The sequence below is a fragment of the Peromyscus leucopus genome, chromosome 16_21, assembly GCF_004664715.2.
Source record: "Peromyscus leucopus breed LL Stock chromosome 16_21, UCI_PerLeu_2.1, whole genome shotgun sequence".
Lineage (NCBI taxonomy): Eukaryota > Metazoa > Chordata > Mammalia > Rodentia > Cricetidae > Peromyscus > Peromyscus leucopus.
Genome location: NC_051084.1, coordinates 32,622,534 through 32,638,434, shown reverse-complemented (window position 1 = coordinate 32,638,434; position 15,901 = coordinate 32,622,534). Strand labels below are relative to the sequence as shown.

Genomic DNA, 15,901 nt, shown 5'->3' with positions numbered 1-15,901 from the left:
AAGTAAGGACAATGCAGGAAACTGGATGGGCAAATCAACATCACTGTGGAGGTGAGGTACAGGGGTGCTCACACTTAATTGAGATGTTACTGCTGCTTTGGCTGTTTGAGACAGGGTCTCAAGTTACCCAGGCTAGCCTTGAACTCACTATGTAGCTGAAGAAGTTTGCCTTAACCCCCTATCTGCCTGCCTCTTGCCTTCTCTGCTGGAAGTAAAGGTGTGTGCCACCATGAGCAGCTCCACAATAGTTTTGAAAAAAAGGGAGGGAAATGCATTTTTAATTATATGTATATATGTGTATCGGTATATGTATATAAGGACCTGGGCAGGCCAGAAGAGGCCACTAGATCCCCTGGAAACCACACTACAGTCTTCTCTGCACAAGCCATACAGGTTTTTAATCACTGAGCTTTTTTTCTCTCCAGCCCCACTTTGCCTGTGTTTTGAGTTGGGCTGTAGGAACAAGGGTGAGTTACCCCAGAAGAGGGCGCCATCACCTAAGAACTGTGTGGAAACTGCTGAGAAGCCAGGAAGGCTACAGGAAAAGAGGGGCTGTGTGAGAGGCTGAAGTCTGTCCAGGGCACCCCATTCTTGTTTTATAGTGTTCTAACCCCTGGTAGGCCACAGCTTCTTTCCTGTTTTCTCAAGCAGACGTAGCTGCAGAGAAATTCTCAAAATGCAGCCGCAGGCTCTTCCAATGCTTTCCATAACAGAGCTGACATTTTTCCAATATCATGTTTGCTAAATTAAATTCAACAGTAGGTCCATGATCGAAGAACACACACACACACACACACACACACACACACACACACACACACACACACACTTAGTTAACAGCACACCAACATGGGAATCTATTCCTGAGCTGGTGTGATTTCAACTACTCTCAGTAAATTTGACTAAAAAAAAAAAAAAGTGCGGGCAGGGGTGGAGGAAGACGGGGGACAGGATGGGATGGGGCGGCAGGGGGGCAGGTGTGTGTGGAGGGACAATTGGAAAAATGGCTTAGCTGTTAAGAGTACTTGTTCTTGCCAAGTGGTGGTGGTGCACACATCTTTAATCCCAACACTCGGGAGGCAAAGGCAAGCAATCTCCATTGAGTTCAAGGCCAGCCTAGTCTACAGAGTGAGCTTCAGGAGAGCCAAGGCTGTTACACAGCGAAATCCTGTCTCAACAAAACAAAACAAAACAAAAAAGAGTATGTCTTCTTGCAAAAGTCCAGGGATCAGTTCCCAGCACTCACATGTGGACCCACAGCTTTCTGTGACTCCAGTCCCAACGGATGCCCCCCCATCTCACCTCTAAGAATGCCAGACATGTATGTGGTAAGCACATAATTGTGTGCAAAACACTCATACACATAAATCTAAAAAGTGTATGGGTGTATGTGTGTGCTCATGTGATGGAAGTCTATGTGCACATGGAGACGACAACTCTGTGGAGTACCCAGTGGCCCATTCAGAGAGTCCTAAAAACAGGTCATAAGGTCTGCATAAGTGAGACAGTTGTGTAGCTTGATCTGCTTAAGGGGCCCCCTGGCAGTAGGATCAGGATCCATCCCTGGTGCATGAACTGGGCTTTTTGGAGCCCACTACCTATGGTGAGACACCTTGCACACACAGCTTTGAGGCAGGGGGAGGGGCTTGGACCTGCCTCATCTGAATGTACCAGGCTCTGCTGTCTCCCCATGGGAGGCTTTACCTTGTTGGAGGAGGGAATGGGGGGGGGTTGGGAGGTAGGGGGGAAGGTTGAGGGGCAGGAGGAGGGAAGAGAGGGGATCTATGGTTGGTATGTAAAATGAATAAAAAATTTCTTAATAAAAAAACAGGTCATAAGTTTGCAATCATTAATAAAAACAATAGCATATATAAATAATAAAACTTATTGTGGTTAGCATTAAGCATAGAAGGCAGAGGACAACTTTCTAGAGTTCGTTCTTTCCTCCCGCCTTGAGCCCTGGGGACTGAACTCAGGTTGTTGGACTTAGGAGCCTTAACCCACCGAGCTTTCGCTGGACCTTTCTTGATTTTTAAAACTGTGTTTTATGTAGCATGAATCTTAAAGGTTCTTACTAATAAAATCAAACCCGAGGCCAGTTATTGGGGTCAATGCTGGTAGATCAGAGAGACAGAACAAGCCACAGCTATCTTACCTTGCCAGTTCCTTAGCTGGTCCTGTTTCCTCAGGCTGGAGGCTTCTGAGTCCTCATCCCAATGGCTCTCAGCTGAATTGCTGCTCAAAAGCCTGAATGCTTAACCAGCTAAAATCTTCTAGTTTCTGGTCCTCATGACTTATATATCTTTTGCTTTCTACCACCACTCCCTGGGATTAAAGGCTGGCTTTCTGGGATTAAAGGTGTGTGTCACCATGCTTGGCTATTTCCAATGTGACCTTGAACTCACAGAGATCCAGAGGGATTTCTATCTCTCGAATGCTAGGATTAAAGGTGTGAGTGCCACCATTTTCTAGCCTTTGTATCTAGTGGCTGTCTGTTCTCTGACCCCAGATAAATTTATTAGAGTACACAATATTTTGGGGAACACAATACCACCACAGTTTTACTATAAAAGTAATAAAAGAGAATAACACAAAACAAACGAGACATTTGTCATTGTATTTACTAGAGTCTGTTGGTGTGGTCAGGGGACAATAGTTGGGAGTCGGTTCCCTCCTTCCACCATGTAGATCCCAGGAAGTGAACTCAGGCTTGGCAGCAAGCGCCTTTACCCAATGAGCCAGTTCACCCGCCCATTGCTTGCGATACTATAAACCACTTAATGTCAAAAATCACAGCTTTTTCAACATCTGGCTTCAACTCCGCCATCTTACCTCCCCAAAGCAAAGGATGTCAATGAAGTCAACGTCAACACTTAAAAGAAATTCTGGGAGTTGGGGGTGATTTAATCCTTTGACCCTTGATGAAATACAAACTTGGTGACAGACTTGATGCATTTAACAATTTTTCGACTGAATTTCCTTGATGTACTACACAATGATATCTCAATAAGGGTGAGTTTGGGATGGTAATTACATGCGAGTCTACTTTTCAAGTCCCTCTCATCTATCACAGGGTACCATCCAGATCCGTTGACAATGGAAAAAGAAAACTTTTAATATATTTATTATTTTGTACAAATCTACATAGTGTGTGTCAATGGCATGCAAGAAGACATTTCTTGCTGGGCGGTGGTGGCGCACTCCTTTAATCCCAGCACTCGGGAGGCAGAGCCAGGCGAATCTTTGTGAGTTCGAGTCCAGCCTGGTCTACAAAGTGAGATCCAGGACAGGCTCCAAAGTTACACAGAGAAACCCTGTCTCAAAAAATAAACAAACAAAACAAAACAAAAGACATTTCTTCCAACAGTGACATTTGTCATCAGTACCACTAAGAAAATGGAGAGCTGAAGCCGGGCAGTGGTGGCGCACGCCTTTAATCCCAGCACTCGGGAGGCAGAGCCAGGCGGATCTCTGTGAGTTCGAGGCCAGCCTGATCTACAGAGTGAGTTCCAGGAAAGGTGCCAAAGGTACACAGAGAAACCCTGTCTCAAAAACAAAAAAACAAAAAAGAGAGAGAGGTGAGGTGTAACTGCAGCACCAGTGTGAACGTCCGCAGCCAAAGCTTAGGAGAAACCTTGACACTTCTATAATCTTTCCCTCCTTCCTTCCTTTTGAGGCAGAACCTTATGTAACCCAGGCTGGCCTCAAACTTGGCATGGCAAAGGATGACCTTGAACTTCTAGGCCTCCTGTTTCCACTTCTCAAGTGCTAAGACCGGCATGAGTTGCCACACCCACTTCATGCAGTGCTGGGGCTCGAACCCAGGACCTCCTGCACGCTAGGCAAGCACTCTACCATTTGAAATATATCCGTACCTCCCTCAGAATTTCCTTCCATTTTCCAATTCCTTAATTTACTTGGCTGTACAAGCTGATTTTAGAAATATCCTCTCCCCCACCCCCAGGTATATTACATCTGATATACTCTCTATACATGGATTAACAAACTCACCATCAGTAAATTATTTTGTTGCTATTCAATATGCTACTATATAACCAGCTTTTTATCACAGAATCTGAGTTTCAGTTTTTCAAAAAAATGTTTGTTAAGGAAAAATCTCTCCATCCGTTTCCAACAGGCTCTTCAACACAGCCCTTGATACACATCCAATTTGGCAGCACATTTTATGTAGAATGCCTTTTAAATCTTTGAAAACCTGGCAAGTTCTCTGCAAATTAAACAGAATGCCTTACTACTATCGACAACAAAAATTAGACGTCTGCCCACTTTTCACTTGGAGGAATTTTTTTTTTTTTTTTTTTTTTTTTTTTTTTTTTTTTTTTTTTTTTTTTTGGTTTTTCGAGACAGGGTTTCTCTGTGTAGCTTTGCGCCTTTCCTGGAACTCACTTGGTAGCCCAGGCTGGCCTCGAACTCACAGAGATCCGCCTGGCTCTGCCTCTCGAGTGCTGGGATTAAAGGCGTGCGCCACCACCGCCCGGCCTTTTTTTTTTTTTGGTCTTATTTTAGTTTGTTCTTTTTGGAATGGAGATGACATCATTAGTAAACATGGCTGAGAAAATTGACAGGGTAGGAAGTTGAGCACAGTGGAGGGAGGACCCCCGGAGCACAGGCCGTGACTGGGATGTATTTGACTCCACAGCCATCAGGGATGAGCGGCTTCTCAGCCACCCGTCTTCAGATTCATCTGAATTTAACTTCGTGAAGCCTTCTTTGAGATATGGTGGATGGAGGGGTGGATGGGGGGCGGGGACCGAAGCTGCAGGACCTCAGTCACGTGTCCCTTATTCGGCAGCTTGATTGGAATGAACAGGATGACCTGGCCAATGTGAGCTCAGGCAGTTGCGCTCCGCGGCTTCCCGAAAGTACAGGGCATACAGCATAACCTGTCTGGACCCTGGTCTGGGGACAACGTGAAACCAGAAGCATGACTATTCGCCGGAAAACTGTCTCAAATGTCCCTTAAAGCAACACATCCAAGCAACGGGCTGCAGCATTTCCAGGATGGCTGCTGTTTGAAGTCACACCACACAGGTCTCCATGCTGCAGGGAGGAGCCCGGAGTACAAGGAGGAACCACAAGCCTAGAACACGGGAATCTTAGACATCCTTAGTCCCTTTGGAGCCATTTGATTACCTACTGACAGACTGACAAGAAAATGACGAGAAAAATTCTTCTAGAAAATGGGCAACACATTGTATCGATTCTTTCTGATAATCCTTTCATTTCCAAGTATCTGTGCAGCCCTTAAAGGCCATGTTTGTTTTCTGGGTTTGGTGTGAAACCCCGCTTAACCTGAGAGTTCCATATTCCTCTGGCTGATGAGAAAGACTACTGGGTAATAAGTCAGCGTTGTATGTATTGGAGAAACTGATTGAGGAAAATTAATGACATTTAGTTAGAAAATGACCAACAATTTCATGTTTCTTTTATTGAAAACTGCAACAAATTTCTAGTAAAAGGCACTGGAAACCGCTTTAAAAATGGTAAAAAGGAAGAAAGGAATTAGAACACAGTATGGTGGGGTTAATAATAGCATGTATGCTCAGCTTCACAGGATCCTTGCAGATCCAATTTTTTAAAGAGTTCGCCAAAGTCAGTTAAAATTTTAATCCTGACATGGTAATTTATGCCTGTAATCCCAGCACTCCAGAGGCTAAGGCAGGGGGATTACCTGTTGAGATCCAGGCCAGTGTTAACTACAGTGTAAAACCTCATCCCGAAGTTAGACGTTTATGACTGGGGTTAGTTGGAGCAAGGAACTGGGTGTTTGGTGGCTCTTCTTCATGTCCTCACCGTTCCGCAGAAAAGCCTGTCTTCTTTTAACTCCATTCCAAATGGCTGAATTATTAGACGCCAGGCTCTGTGTCCTAAAGATATCAAAAGGGACAGGATTACAGTCTTCCCAAGAGACCCGGAATGCCACTCAAGGCACTGGAATTTCATTTTGTTAGTTTGAAGCCACGCTAGCACTTCATACTCATCTAAGGCAACCTTTCAAAAACCTAGCCCCTTTTCCACATGTGAAAAGCTCCACAATAGCACCCCGAATATTTTCCAGGTGCTTTCAAAGAAGTTTGTGTTTTCTAAACATCGGTTCCCAAACCTAGTGTCAAGTATCAAGCCTAGTACATGCCAGCCAGAATCGGTATCCATATCTTGTATAGTACCTTTTTTTGGGAAGTCACAGAAAGGGAGAGTCAACTCTTCCTTTTCACAGTGATAATGTCCTCGTCCTGGGAACTAGGAGCCATGTTCTTACTGGCCACATTTGTCTTGCTCCGGCACATTTGTCGTGTGTACCCTACTGCCAAGACGCACCGCAGCTGCACTAGTCATTTGCTGGTGGTTTTTTTTTTTTTTTTTTTTTTTTTTTTGTGGTGCTAGGGTTGAACTCAGGGCCTCGCACATGCTAGGCAAGCGCTCTACTCTGGAGTATCTCCCTAGCTCGCCCGTCACCCTGAATCCCACACGTGAAGAATCTGTGCGTGTTCTTCAGTTCAGCCTGTCTGTGTTCATTTTGTTTGTAGTTCTCTTCAAATAAGGTACCAACTATGTCTTGGCCATCTGGCCTTGATCCTAAGAACCACAGCATAGAGCCGATGTTCAAATGCTGTTTTCCTTTTCCTTCTTAATATCTGTAATTATAAGCCTCTCAAGAGAACCATAGTGTAATCAATTTTAAAAAATAAGCTTGGGAATGGAGAAACGGCTCTCTAGCAGAGGACCTGAAGTCAATTCCAAGCACCCATAACATGACGGCAGCTCACAATTACTATAACTTCAGCTCCAGGAGGCCTCTGGTCTCTGAGGGCACCTGTGTTCATGTGCCTCTACCCACACAGACATACACATAATTAAAAATTAAAAATATACCAAACAAGAAGTTGGGCCAGCAAGATGGCTAAGCAATTAAAACTGTGTGCCACGCAGGCCTAATGACCTGAGTTTGATATCCGAAATCCACATATAAAAGGTTCTCAGCCAGGCGGCGGCGGTGGTGGTGGTGGTGGTGGTGGTGGTGGTGGTGGTGGTGCCCACCTTTAATCCCAGCACTCGGGAGGCAGAGGCGGGTGGAAGTCAGCCTGGTCTAAAAGTGACTTGTAGCACAGCCGGGCTACAGAGAAACCCTGTCTCGAATGCCACCCTCCCCACCCCCCGCTGCCATGGCTCTCGGCTGTAATGCCAACCGTCGTCCTAGGGTGCGATGGGAAGTGGGGACAGAAGAATTGGTCAGGAGCTTGTGAAAACAGTGCGGGGACAGAAACGAGAGACCCTGCCTCAAGGTGGAAGGAGAGACCTCGACTCCCCAAGTCCTCTTATTTCCACATGAACACTGTCTATGTACACAGATAAACACACACATATAAACATATCACACAAAATAATTTAAAAATTAACTTCTTTATGGGATTGGCTAGATCAGTGGTTCTGAACCTTTCTAATGCTACACCCCTTCAATATAGTTCCTCATGTTGTGGTGACCCCCAACCATAAAATGATTTTCATTGCTACTTCATAACTGTCATTTTGCTCCTGTTATGAATCCTAATGTAAATATTTGTGTTTTCCGATGGTCTTTCGCCCCTGTGAAAGGGTCATTTGCTCTCCAAAGTAGTCTCTGCCCACATGTTGGGAACTGATGAGACAGATGTTCACCTGTTAAAAGTACTGTCTCCAGCTGGGGGGTGGTGGGACGTACCTTTAATCCCAGCACTTGGGAGGTAGAAGCAGGCAGATTTCCCAAGTTTGAGGCCAGCCTGGTCTACAGAGTGAGTTCCGGGACAGTCATGGCTACACAGAAAAACCCAGTCTCGAAAACAACAGCATAAAACAAAATACAAAAACAGACAAAAAACACTGGCTGCCCTTGCAGAGGACCTGAGTTCTGTTCCCAGCACCCACATGACAGCTCACAACCATCTGTAACTGAAGGGGATCTGATGTTCTCTTCTGGCCTTCGTGGGCACCAAGCTCACATGTGGTGAACAGACATACATGCAGGCAAAGCACCCACATATATAACTTTTTCCTTAATTAAAGAAGAGGAAACTAAACTGGGTGGTGGTAGCACACACCTTTGGTCCCAGTACTTGGGAGGCAGAGACAGGTGGATCTCTGTGAGTTTGAGGCCAGCCTGGGCTACCAAGTGAGTTCCAGGACAGCCAAAGCTGTTACACAGAGAAACCTTGTCTTGAAAAAAAATTCAAAAGGAAAAAAAAGAAAAAAAGAAACTAGAAAAAAAATTTTAAATAAAAATAGCCAGGTGTGGTGGCTCACACCTTTAATCCGAACATGAAGGGCAGAGGCAGGTGGATCTCTGAGATTAAGGCCAGCCTGGTCTACAGAGTGAGTTCCAGGACAGACTGAGTTACATAGTGAGACCCTGTCTCCAAACAAAAAAAAAAAAAAAATAGTAAAATAAATAAAAATAAAAAGCTGTGAGATAGCCAGGTGCCAGGTACTCATGCTTGGAAATCTGGGCCCTGAGGGAGCTGTGTGTGCTGTCTGTCATGTTGCTGTGAGAAAACAAACTTTCACAGAAAGTTTACTGGGTCAGAGTTCAAGGGCACACACAGTCCATCAAGGGCACAAAGTCATCATGGCCGGAAGAAGGGCTCAAGGCAGCTGGAGAGGCTGCACCCACAGTCAGGAAGGAGTACACAACTCACTTCCTCCTCCTTATTCAGTCCAGGAGCCTGGCCCATGGGACGGTGCTGCCCACAGTCGAGAATTAACCTAATCTAGATAATCCCCCACAAGCTTGTCTCCTAGGTGATAATGCTACCATCATACTCTGAGCTACATAGAAGGATCTTGGGGAGACTTTCTCAAGAAGCTAAACAGCACCCCACCCAAAACCAAACCCAAACAGAACAACAAAGACTTGGGAGGGTAATGCAGGAAGGTCACAGGTTGGAAGCCACTCTGGTCAACATAATAAGACCTTGTCTCAAGAAAAAAAAGCGGGGCTGGCAAACCGGCTCAATGGTTAGGAGCTCCTGACAAAGTTCTGTTCCCAGAACCCTCGTTGGGTGGCTCTATTGCCTGTGACTCCAACTCCAGGGGATCCAAAGCCGCCTTACGGCATCCAAAAGGAACCTGCACACACATGTACATACATTACACATATGCACACATATATATGAATAAAAATTTAAAAAATCTGACAAAGCAAAACAAACCCCCAAGATAGCCGTGAATATATCAATTGCAAGCTATCCTTGATAAGTTGGGTGGGAAAGGACACATGGCTGTGAACGACTTCCTGTTAAAAGATTCACTTCCGTGTGTGGGTGTGTGTTTGTCTGCATGTGCGTTTGCACTCCAAAGGAAGGCATCAGATCCCATGGGGATACAATCATAGATGTGAGTCACCATGTGGGTGTTGGGAATTGAACCTGGGTCTTCTGGAAGAACAGCCAGTACTCTTAACCACTGTACCATTTCTCCAGCCCCCAGTATTTTTGCTAAAATGCTTGTATTTGTGCTGAGTGTGGTGGCGCACGCCTTTAATTCCAGTACTCAGGAGGCAGTACTTGTCTCTTGAGTCTGAGGCCAGCCTGGTCTACAGAGCAAGTTCCAGAACAGTCAGGGCTACACAGAGAAACTCTGCCTCAAAAAGGCAAAGAAAAAAAAAATAGTAGGATCATTACAAAATTTTACAAAGACTTTGGGGAGGATGGTCAGATGGCTCAGTGGGTAGACACCTGCTGCGGATACTAATAACCTGAGTTCTATCCCCAGGACCCATCTATTCCCAGTGGAAGAACAACAACTCTTTCTGACCTCCATAATCTGTTGTAGCACGTGCACATGCGCACACGAGTGTATACACACACACAATGTTATTTAAAACTGTTTGATACTTAGTTAATAGTTTTAATACTTAGCGTGTATGTGTGTGTTGGGGTAGGGGGTTGAACCCAGACTGGCTTTGAACTTGCTCTGTAGCGCAGGATGACCTTGAACTCCTGCTTCACTCTCGCATGCTGGGATGAGAGCTATGCCCCCACAGCCCCTCTATGCAACGCTAGAATCAAACCCAGGGCTTTGCGCATGTCCTGGGCACTCCAGACTCCAAACACTTAAGTATCTTGTGAGTCCGCATTCCGTTTATCACACACAATTGTTATTTAAACAAGTTGAGTGAGAAGTGGCTACATCCTTTACTTTTTTTTTTAACATCTTCTTTTTTTCAGATTTATTTGTTTGTTTGTATATATTATATATCAATGCTCTATTTGCATGTACAACTTTATGCCAGAAGAGAGCATCAGATCCCACTATAGATGGTTGTGAACAACCATATGGTTGCTGGGAATTGAACTCAGGACTTCTGGAAGAGGAGCCAGTGTTCTTAACTGCTGAGCCATCTCTCCAGCTCCCACAAACTTTACTTAACACAAATAGATCCAGGAATAGACGAGAAGATCTCCAACTCTAAGTTCTGAAAGTGCTTTGTTTTTTAGCAGTTCCTTTCTACTTTTAGAAACAATTCCTAGTAAAATTTGGTTCCCACTAAAAAGTAACTCTATTGAGTCAGTTTTCTTTAATTTTGTGACCCCTGTAGGTCAACCACTCTCTAGGCCAGGCTCTACTGGCAAGAGTAGTTGGAATACTAACTTGATGGGGGGAAAAGGAAGAAAACTGAAGTTGGGTGGGTTGAGGGGAGAGGGTACATGTGGGAGGAACTGGAGGTGGGAGAATGAACATGACCAATGTATTGTATGAGTCTGGAGAGAAGGCTCAGCGGTTAGGAGCACTGGCTGCTCTTGCAGAGGACCTGAATTCCGTTCCCAGCACCCACATGGTGGCTCACAACCATCCATAACTCCAGTTCCAGAGGATCTGATGCCCTTTTCGGATCCCAGTGGGCACCAGGCTTGCACGAGATGCACACACAAATATACAAGCAGGCAAAACACTGATACACATAAAAATAAAATAAACCCTTAAAATATGTATTGTCTGAAATTCTAAAGATATTAGTTTTTAAACGTGAACTCTGGCCAGATGATGGTGGCGTAAACCCTTAATCCCAGCACTAGGGAGGCAGAGGCAGATGGATTTCTAAGTTCGAGGCCAGCCTGGTCTACAGAGCTAGTTCCAGGACAGCCAGGGCTGTTACACAGAGAAACCTTGTCTCAAAAAACAAAAACAAAGACAAAAACAAAGCCGGGCTGTAGTGGCTCATGCCTTTAATCCCAGCACTCTGGGAGGCAGAGTGAGGTGGATCTCTGAGTTCGAGGCCAGTCTGGACTACAGAGTGAGTTCTAGGACAGGCTCTGAAGCTACCCTGTCTCGAAGAAAAAAAAAAGTGGACTCTGTCCTACCATATGCAACCTCATCGTAACTTGATACAGTTTACTCCCTCAAGGGTGTTGACATTGTTCCATGGGTTTGTTCAGGAGTCTCTCACTAGGTGGCTCCACGTGCCCTGACTCTCTGAACTCCAGCAGGAGGAGCTAACGTAGCACCCACATGCATCCTTACCTTGGGGAATCAATCCCGCTGTCTCCTGTCACGCTGTAACTCTCTGTCCCTTCCAGGCGACTATGCTCTCGCTGGGACTCCTGAGCCAACACTGGCACATGGGAGGTGTTGAAAAGTCGTGATTTGTCTGCGAAATGTTTTTCCATTTCCTGATTTGCCCGACTCTGTCTCCAGCTAGTTGAATTCTTTCCTGCGTCACCAGGAGAATCTCGCAGGATCTCAGCCCCACAACTGGTTTTCCTTGCAGTAGAGAATTCAAGTAAACTTCCCCCAGCGGCTGCTGAGGCCTGGACACAGGCAGCCGTGGGCTCTCCTTCGTAGTGGAAACCAAATGGAGTCCCTGAATATAGGCCAGGGTTGTCTTTGAGATCAGGGTTTGGACCTTCCCCTGAATTTGCAGACAACCCAGTGGCCTTGTACCAGTGTTTCCTTTCAAGCGCCAGGGGCTCAAACCTATCAGTTTTGCTATTACATCCTGTCAGAAATCTCCCAGTCACCATTGGCCTTCCCTGCCATTGCTTCGGCCTGCCTCCACCTGCAAAGGAATACTGAGTGTGTCCGGGCAGTGTGTGACAGGAGTCATCATCAGTCTCAGAGAAGTCGTCATCCTCTAGATACAGTGAACTGCAGGCCCCGTCATCCATCCCGGCCTCACTCTGGTTCACGGCTGCCTCGTCCTGCTCACTGTCGGAGGGCCCCTCATTTTCCACATTCTCAATCTCTGCCTCTGGGACAAATGTCTTCCTAGAGAGATCTTGGGAATCACCTTGTCTTTCGTGTGTCCTCAAATGGTTTGCTCCGACTGGGCAATCTAAGAGGCCCAGGTTCTGGAACTGGTGTACCGTCTTATTCACTGATGTACACACACAGGGTACTGGGTCTAAAGAGGGGGGACTTTGTGAGGGCAAGACCTGATGCATTTCTTTGGTCCCCAAGAACATGTCACAGTCGGAATAACTTTTCCTCAAGATCTTGTTTTTTTCATTATGCACATCACCTCTCAACACACTTTCCCTGAAAGAACAGCCCCGAGGGTGGCTTGGCAAAACATTACCCGGAGGGTAATTTCCTGGGCCACCTCTGACGTCCCTGACAGGATGGCCTGGAGCCTTCATCGAAAGCACGGTTTCTGCTTCCAGTTTATCGTGGCATTGTTCCAAATATGGCTCCTGGCCTCCACCATCAAAGACTCCCAAAGGACGTGAAGACCCTGCCCTCTGGAAAGGCTTTTCTTCTGGCCCGACGGGACCAGGTTTCAGATCATGACTCTTCTGCACATTGTGCCCTTTGGATACTGGGGGCCCTCTGAGATACATGCCCTGGAAAGGATTACTGATCTGCTTCTTGTAAATCAAGTGGGGACCTTGCACAGCTGGCATCCCACCATGCAACTGCTGCATTTCTTCACTGCGGCTTTTCATTCTGGGAGCAGACTGGGCTGCGGGGACCTTGGGGTGCTTTTCAGACAGTCCAGTGCTTCCTGGCTCCAGCTCACTCCCCTGGCTCCACGCTTGGTGTCTACCCCTGTGAGAACAGCCCCGCCGGTGAGGCTTGGCAAAGCGGCCCTGCCTTTTCCGAATTCCTTCTTTGGAAGAATACTGACGCCTGGTGGTCAGCGCATCCGTGGACGTGCCCTGACTATTGTATTTCTTCTGTTCTTCATATTTTTGCATTAGGACTGTGTGTTTGATTAAGTTGTCAACGGTCAGCACAGGGTTAATGCTCCTGATTATCGCGTGTTCCACATCTCGCGGGATGTTGTTGGAGCTTTCTTCATCCCGGACAGGCCACTCTTCGGGTGGGAACTGTGCAGAGAAACTGCAGTGCTCTGTTCTGGGCTTCTCTCGTCTGGACAAGCTTCGCCACAAGAAACCAAAACCAAATTTTTTGCCTTTGTCTTTGGTGTCTGGTAACGGTTTGGGGCTCACGCAGACGTGGGCGTCTTCAGATGCTGCGGCTACCTGGTTCTTAGACAAAGGTGTGGGTTCCTCAAGACCGTCCTGGTTTTTCCTAGACACTTCTGCCCCAGTCAGTGGGGCCTTAGCGTCCTGCACGCTTGTATCAAGGAAACACTGACGCGATGGACAGTGGGAAACAGGAGCCTCGTTCTCCTGGGCCAGCTCCGCACAGCAATCCACACTCACCAGATAGGTCACAGAAGTGGGCACTGGGCACCCTTCTTCTGGCAGGAGGGCTCTCTGATTTTCCTGCATGGGTGTATTTGTGATGAAGTAAGTGTTCGGTGTAACTATGAAGTAGCCCTCTCCCGTGTGGTAAATCTTCCTCCCTTGAATTAGAGCACCCAGCGTGCTGTAGAGAATGTCTGGGGAAGGAACCGCAATACCTAAAAAAAAAAAAAGAGTGAAATTAGAAATTCAGAATGGCTACAAACCTGGAGCTGATTGTATATATTACATGCAATTAAAATGCTAGCTGGCCAGACGGCTCAGTGGATAATGGTGCTTGTATTCAGACCTGACACCCTGAGTTTGGCCCTCGGTCCCACAGAGAGGCAGGACAGAGGACAACTCCCACACGTGGACTGTGACCCATCCATGTCGGTGCTCACATACACACACTCATTTAAAATTAGAACTGAGCCTAGTGACTCGGATCTGTAATCCCCGCGCTCAGGAGGCTGACACAGGAGAATGACTGCAATTTCAAGGCCACCTTGAGCTAGATATCGAGAACTAGGACAGTCTGAGTTACAGTGAGACCCTATCTCAAACAAAACAAAACAACCCAAAGAATAATATGTGGAGCTAAACTACAAAACATTATACAAGTTGGTCCCCATAGAGACATATGGCAAGGTTAATGGCTAAGTACAAAAACCAAAAATCTGAATATCACTGGATATAAATCAATTTAAAATTTGAAAACTCAGTAGGAAAGCAACTGCCTAGCAGGTATGAAGCCCTGAGTTCGAACCCAGCACTGAAAAAAACAAACAAACAAAAAAAACTACATACACCTTGAGAAAGCCTCGTGATGAACAAACATGGAAATTAAAAAGTCTCATAAGCACTATATGAAGAATGTACAGAATGATTCCACTTATGTCATAAAGAATAAAATGTACATTAAAATGCAGTCTGTGGAGGCATAACTAAGAACTACAATTCTATCAGTTCCATTTCTGGAAAATAGACATGGGAAAAATTGAGGGAAAAGTTCCTCACTACAGAAGCTGATTAACACTAATTTACGTATGAAAAAAATCCAGAAAGTAAAAGAAATATCTTGATGAAATGTTGAAGTTGGGCTGGTTGAGACCGCTCACAGACACCTGCTGCTGAGCCCAAGGACCTGGGTTCAATCCCTGGGACCCACAGGGTGAAAAGCGAGTCTGACTCTTCCTGCAAGTCGTCCTCTGACATGTACCGTGGCATGCATGTGACACGCACACACAAATGTTAATATGGGACTATTCTTGACAGTTTTTCGGGTTTTTTTCTATACTAGTGATGGAGATCAGGGCTTTGCGCATGCTAGGCAAACATTCCATCAGTGAACTATATCCCTATCCCTCTTTTTACTTTTATTTTGAGACAGGGCCTTACTAAGCTGCCTAGGCTGGCCTTGAACTTTCAATCCTGCTTCAGTCTAGCAAATAGCTGAGACTGCATGCCTTTGCCACTGAGCTGGGTAACTCAGTGTTGTGACAAAAGATTCTAAAAAGGGGGAAGAAGGACACCATGATCGTTACTTACATGTTAGGATTGTTCATAAATAGAAACCAAACACATTTGAATGAAGTCAAGTGGTAAACACTGGTTACCTGGGTAATGTTTCTTCAAGTGCTCCAAGAGTGAGTCCTGTGTTACAGCCACCTGAGCGGCGTTCATATCAGCTATAACGCAGCAAAGGACTTCGGCCAAGGGTACGAACCGACACTGGGCTATGGGACTCATTTGCACTGGGAAGACGTCACCTGAATTGAAGGTCAAAAACAGTGTAGGTGGTAAATCCGCTATGAATCATTTGGAACTAGTGAACAGAGAACAGTCTAAGTCTGACTGGATGATGGGCCCAGACTCTGCTAACATGGCATGTGCGATGGTAGAAACCACGGAAGACAAAGGTTTGCATCACGGTCCCTCAGTGACAAGCTGTCGCAGAGGTCAGACATGCTATCCAGCAGTTCACATTTTTAAAAGCATACTTCCACATCGGTTGGGAAGCCGTGGTAGGAAGTACAGCATCATTTGCAGCACATGGGTAGATAAACCATGTCTGTTACTATAGTTACAGACTGGGTGTCAGCCAGCCAATGACCGATTTGTTGTATGGAGTTTGGTGCACCAAAGATAACCATTGATGGTAAATAGATTGGGGATGGAACTCAGTAGTCTGTAAAGGGCTTGCCTAGCATGCAAAAGAC

General features: G+C 45.9%; 1 protein-coding gene and 1 non-coding gene across 3 annotated transcripts in view; both read right to left on the bottom strand.

Moving 5' to 3' along the window:
- Positions 1-4,962: 4,962 nt before the first annotated feature.
- Positions 4,963-5,093, bottom strand: LOC114704773. The gene has a single exon (XR_003736311.1). It is a non-coding gene; the product is annotated as a small nucleolar RNA SNORA70 (small nucleolar RNA).
- A 336-nt stretch (positions 5,094-5,429) lies between these two features.
- Positions 5,430-15,901, bottom strand: part of Stox1 (storkhead box 1) — a 65,315-nt gene continuing 54,843 nt past the window's right edge. Inside the window, exons 2-4 of one of the 2 annotated variants that reach the window (XM_037199624.1) lie at positions 15,299-15,451; positions 11,515-13,858; positions 5,430-5,888 (exon numbers count right to left, since the gene is read on the bottom strand). In XM_037199624.1, the coding sequence (XP_037055519.1) occupies positions 5,744-5,888; positions 11,515-13,858; positions 15,299-15,451 (2,642 nt within the window). In that variant the 3' untranslated portion in view covers positions 5,430-5,743. The remainder of the gene's footprint in view (positions 5,889-11,514; positions 13,859-15,298; positions 15,452-15,901) is intronic. The other variant, XM_037199625.1, reaches the window with a different exon arrangement.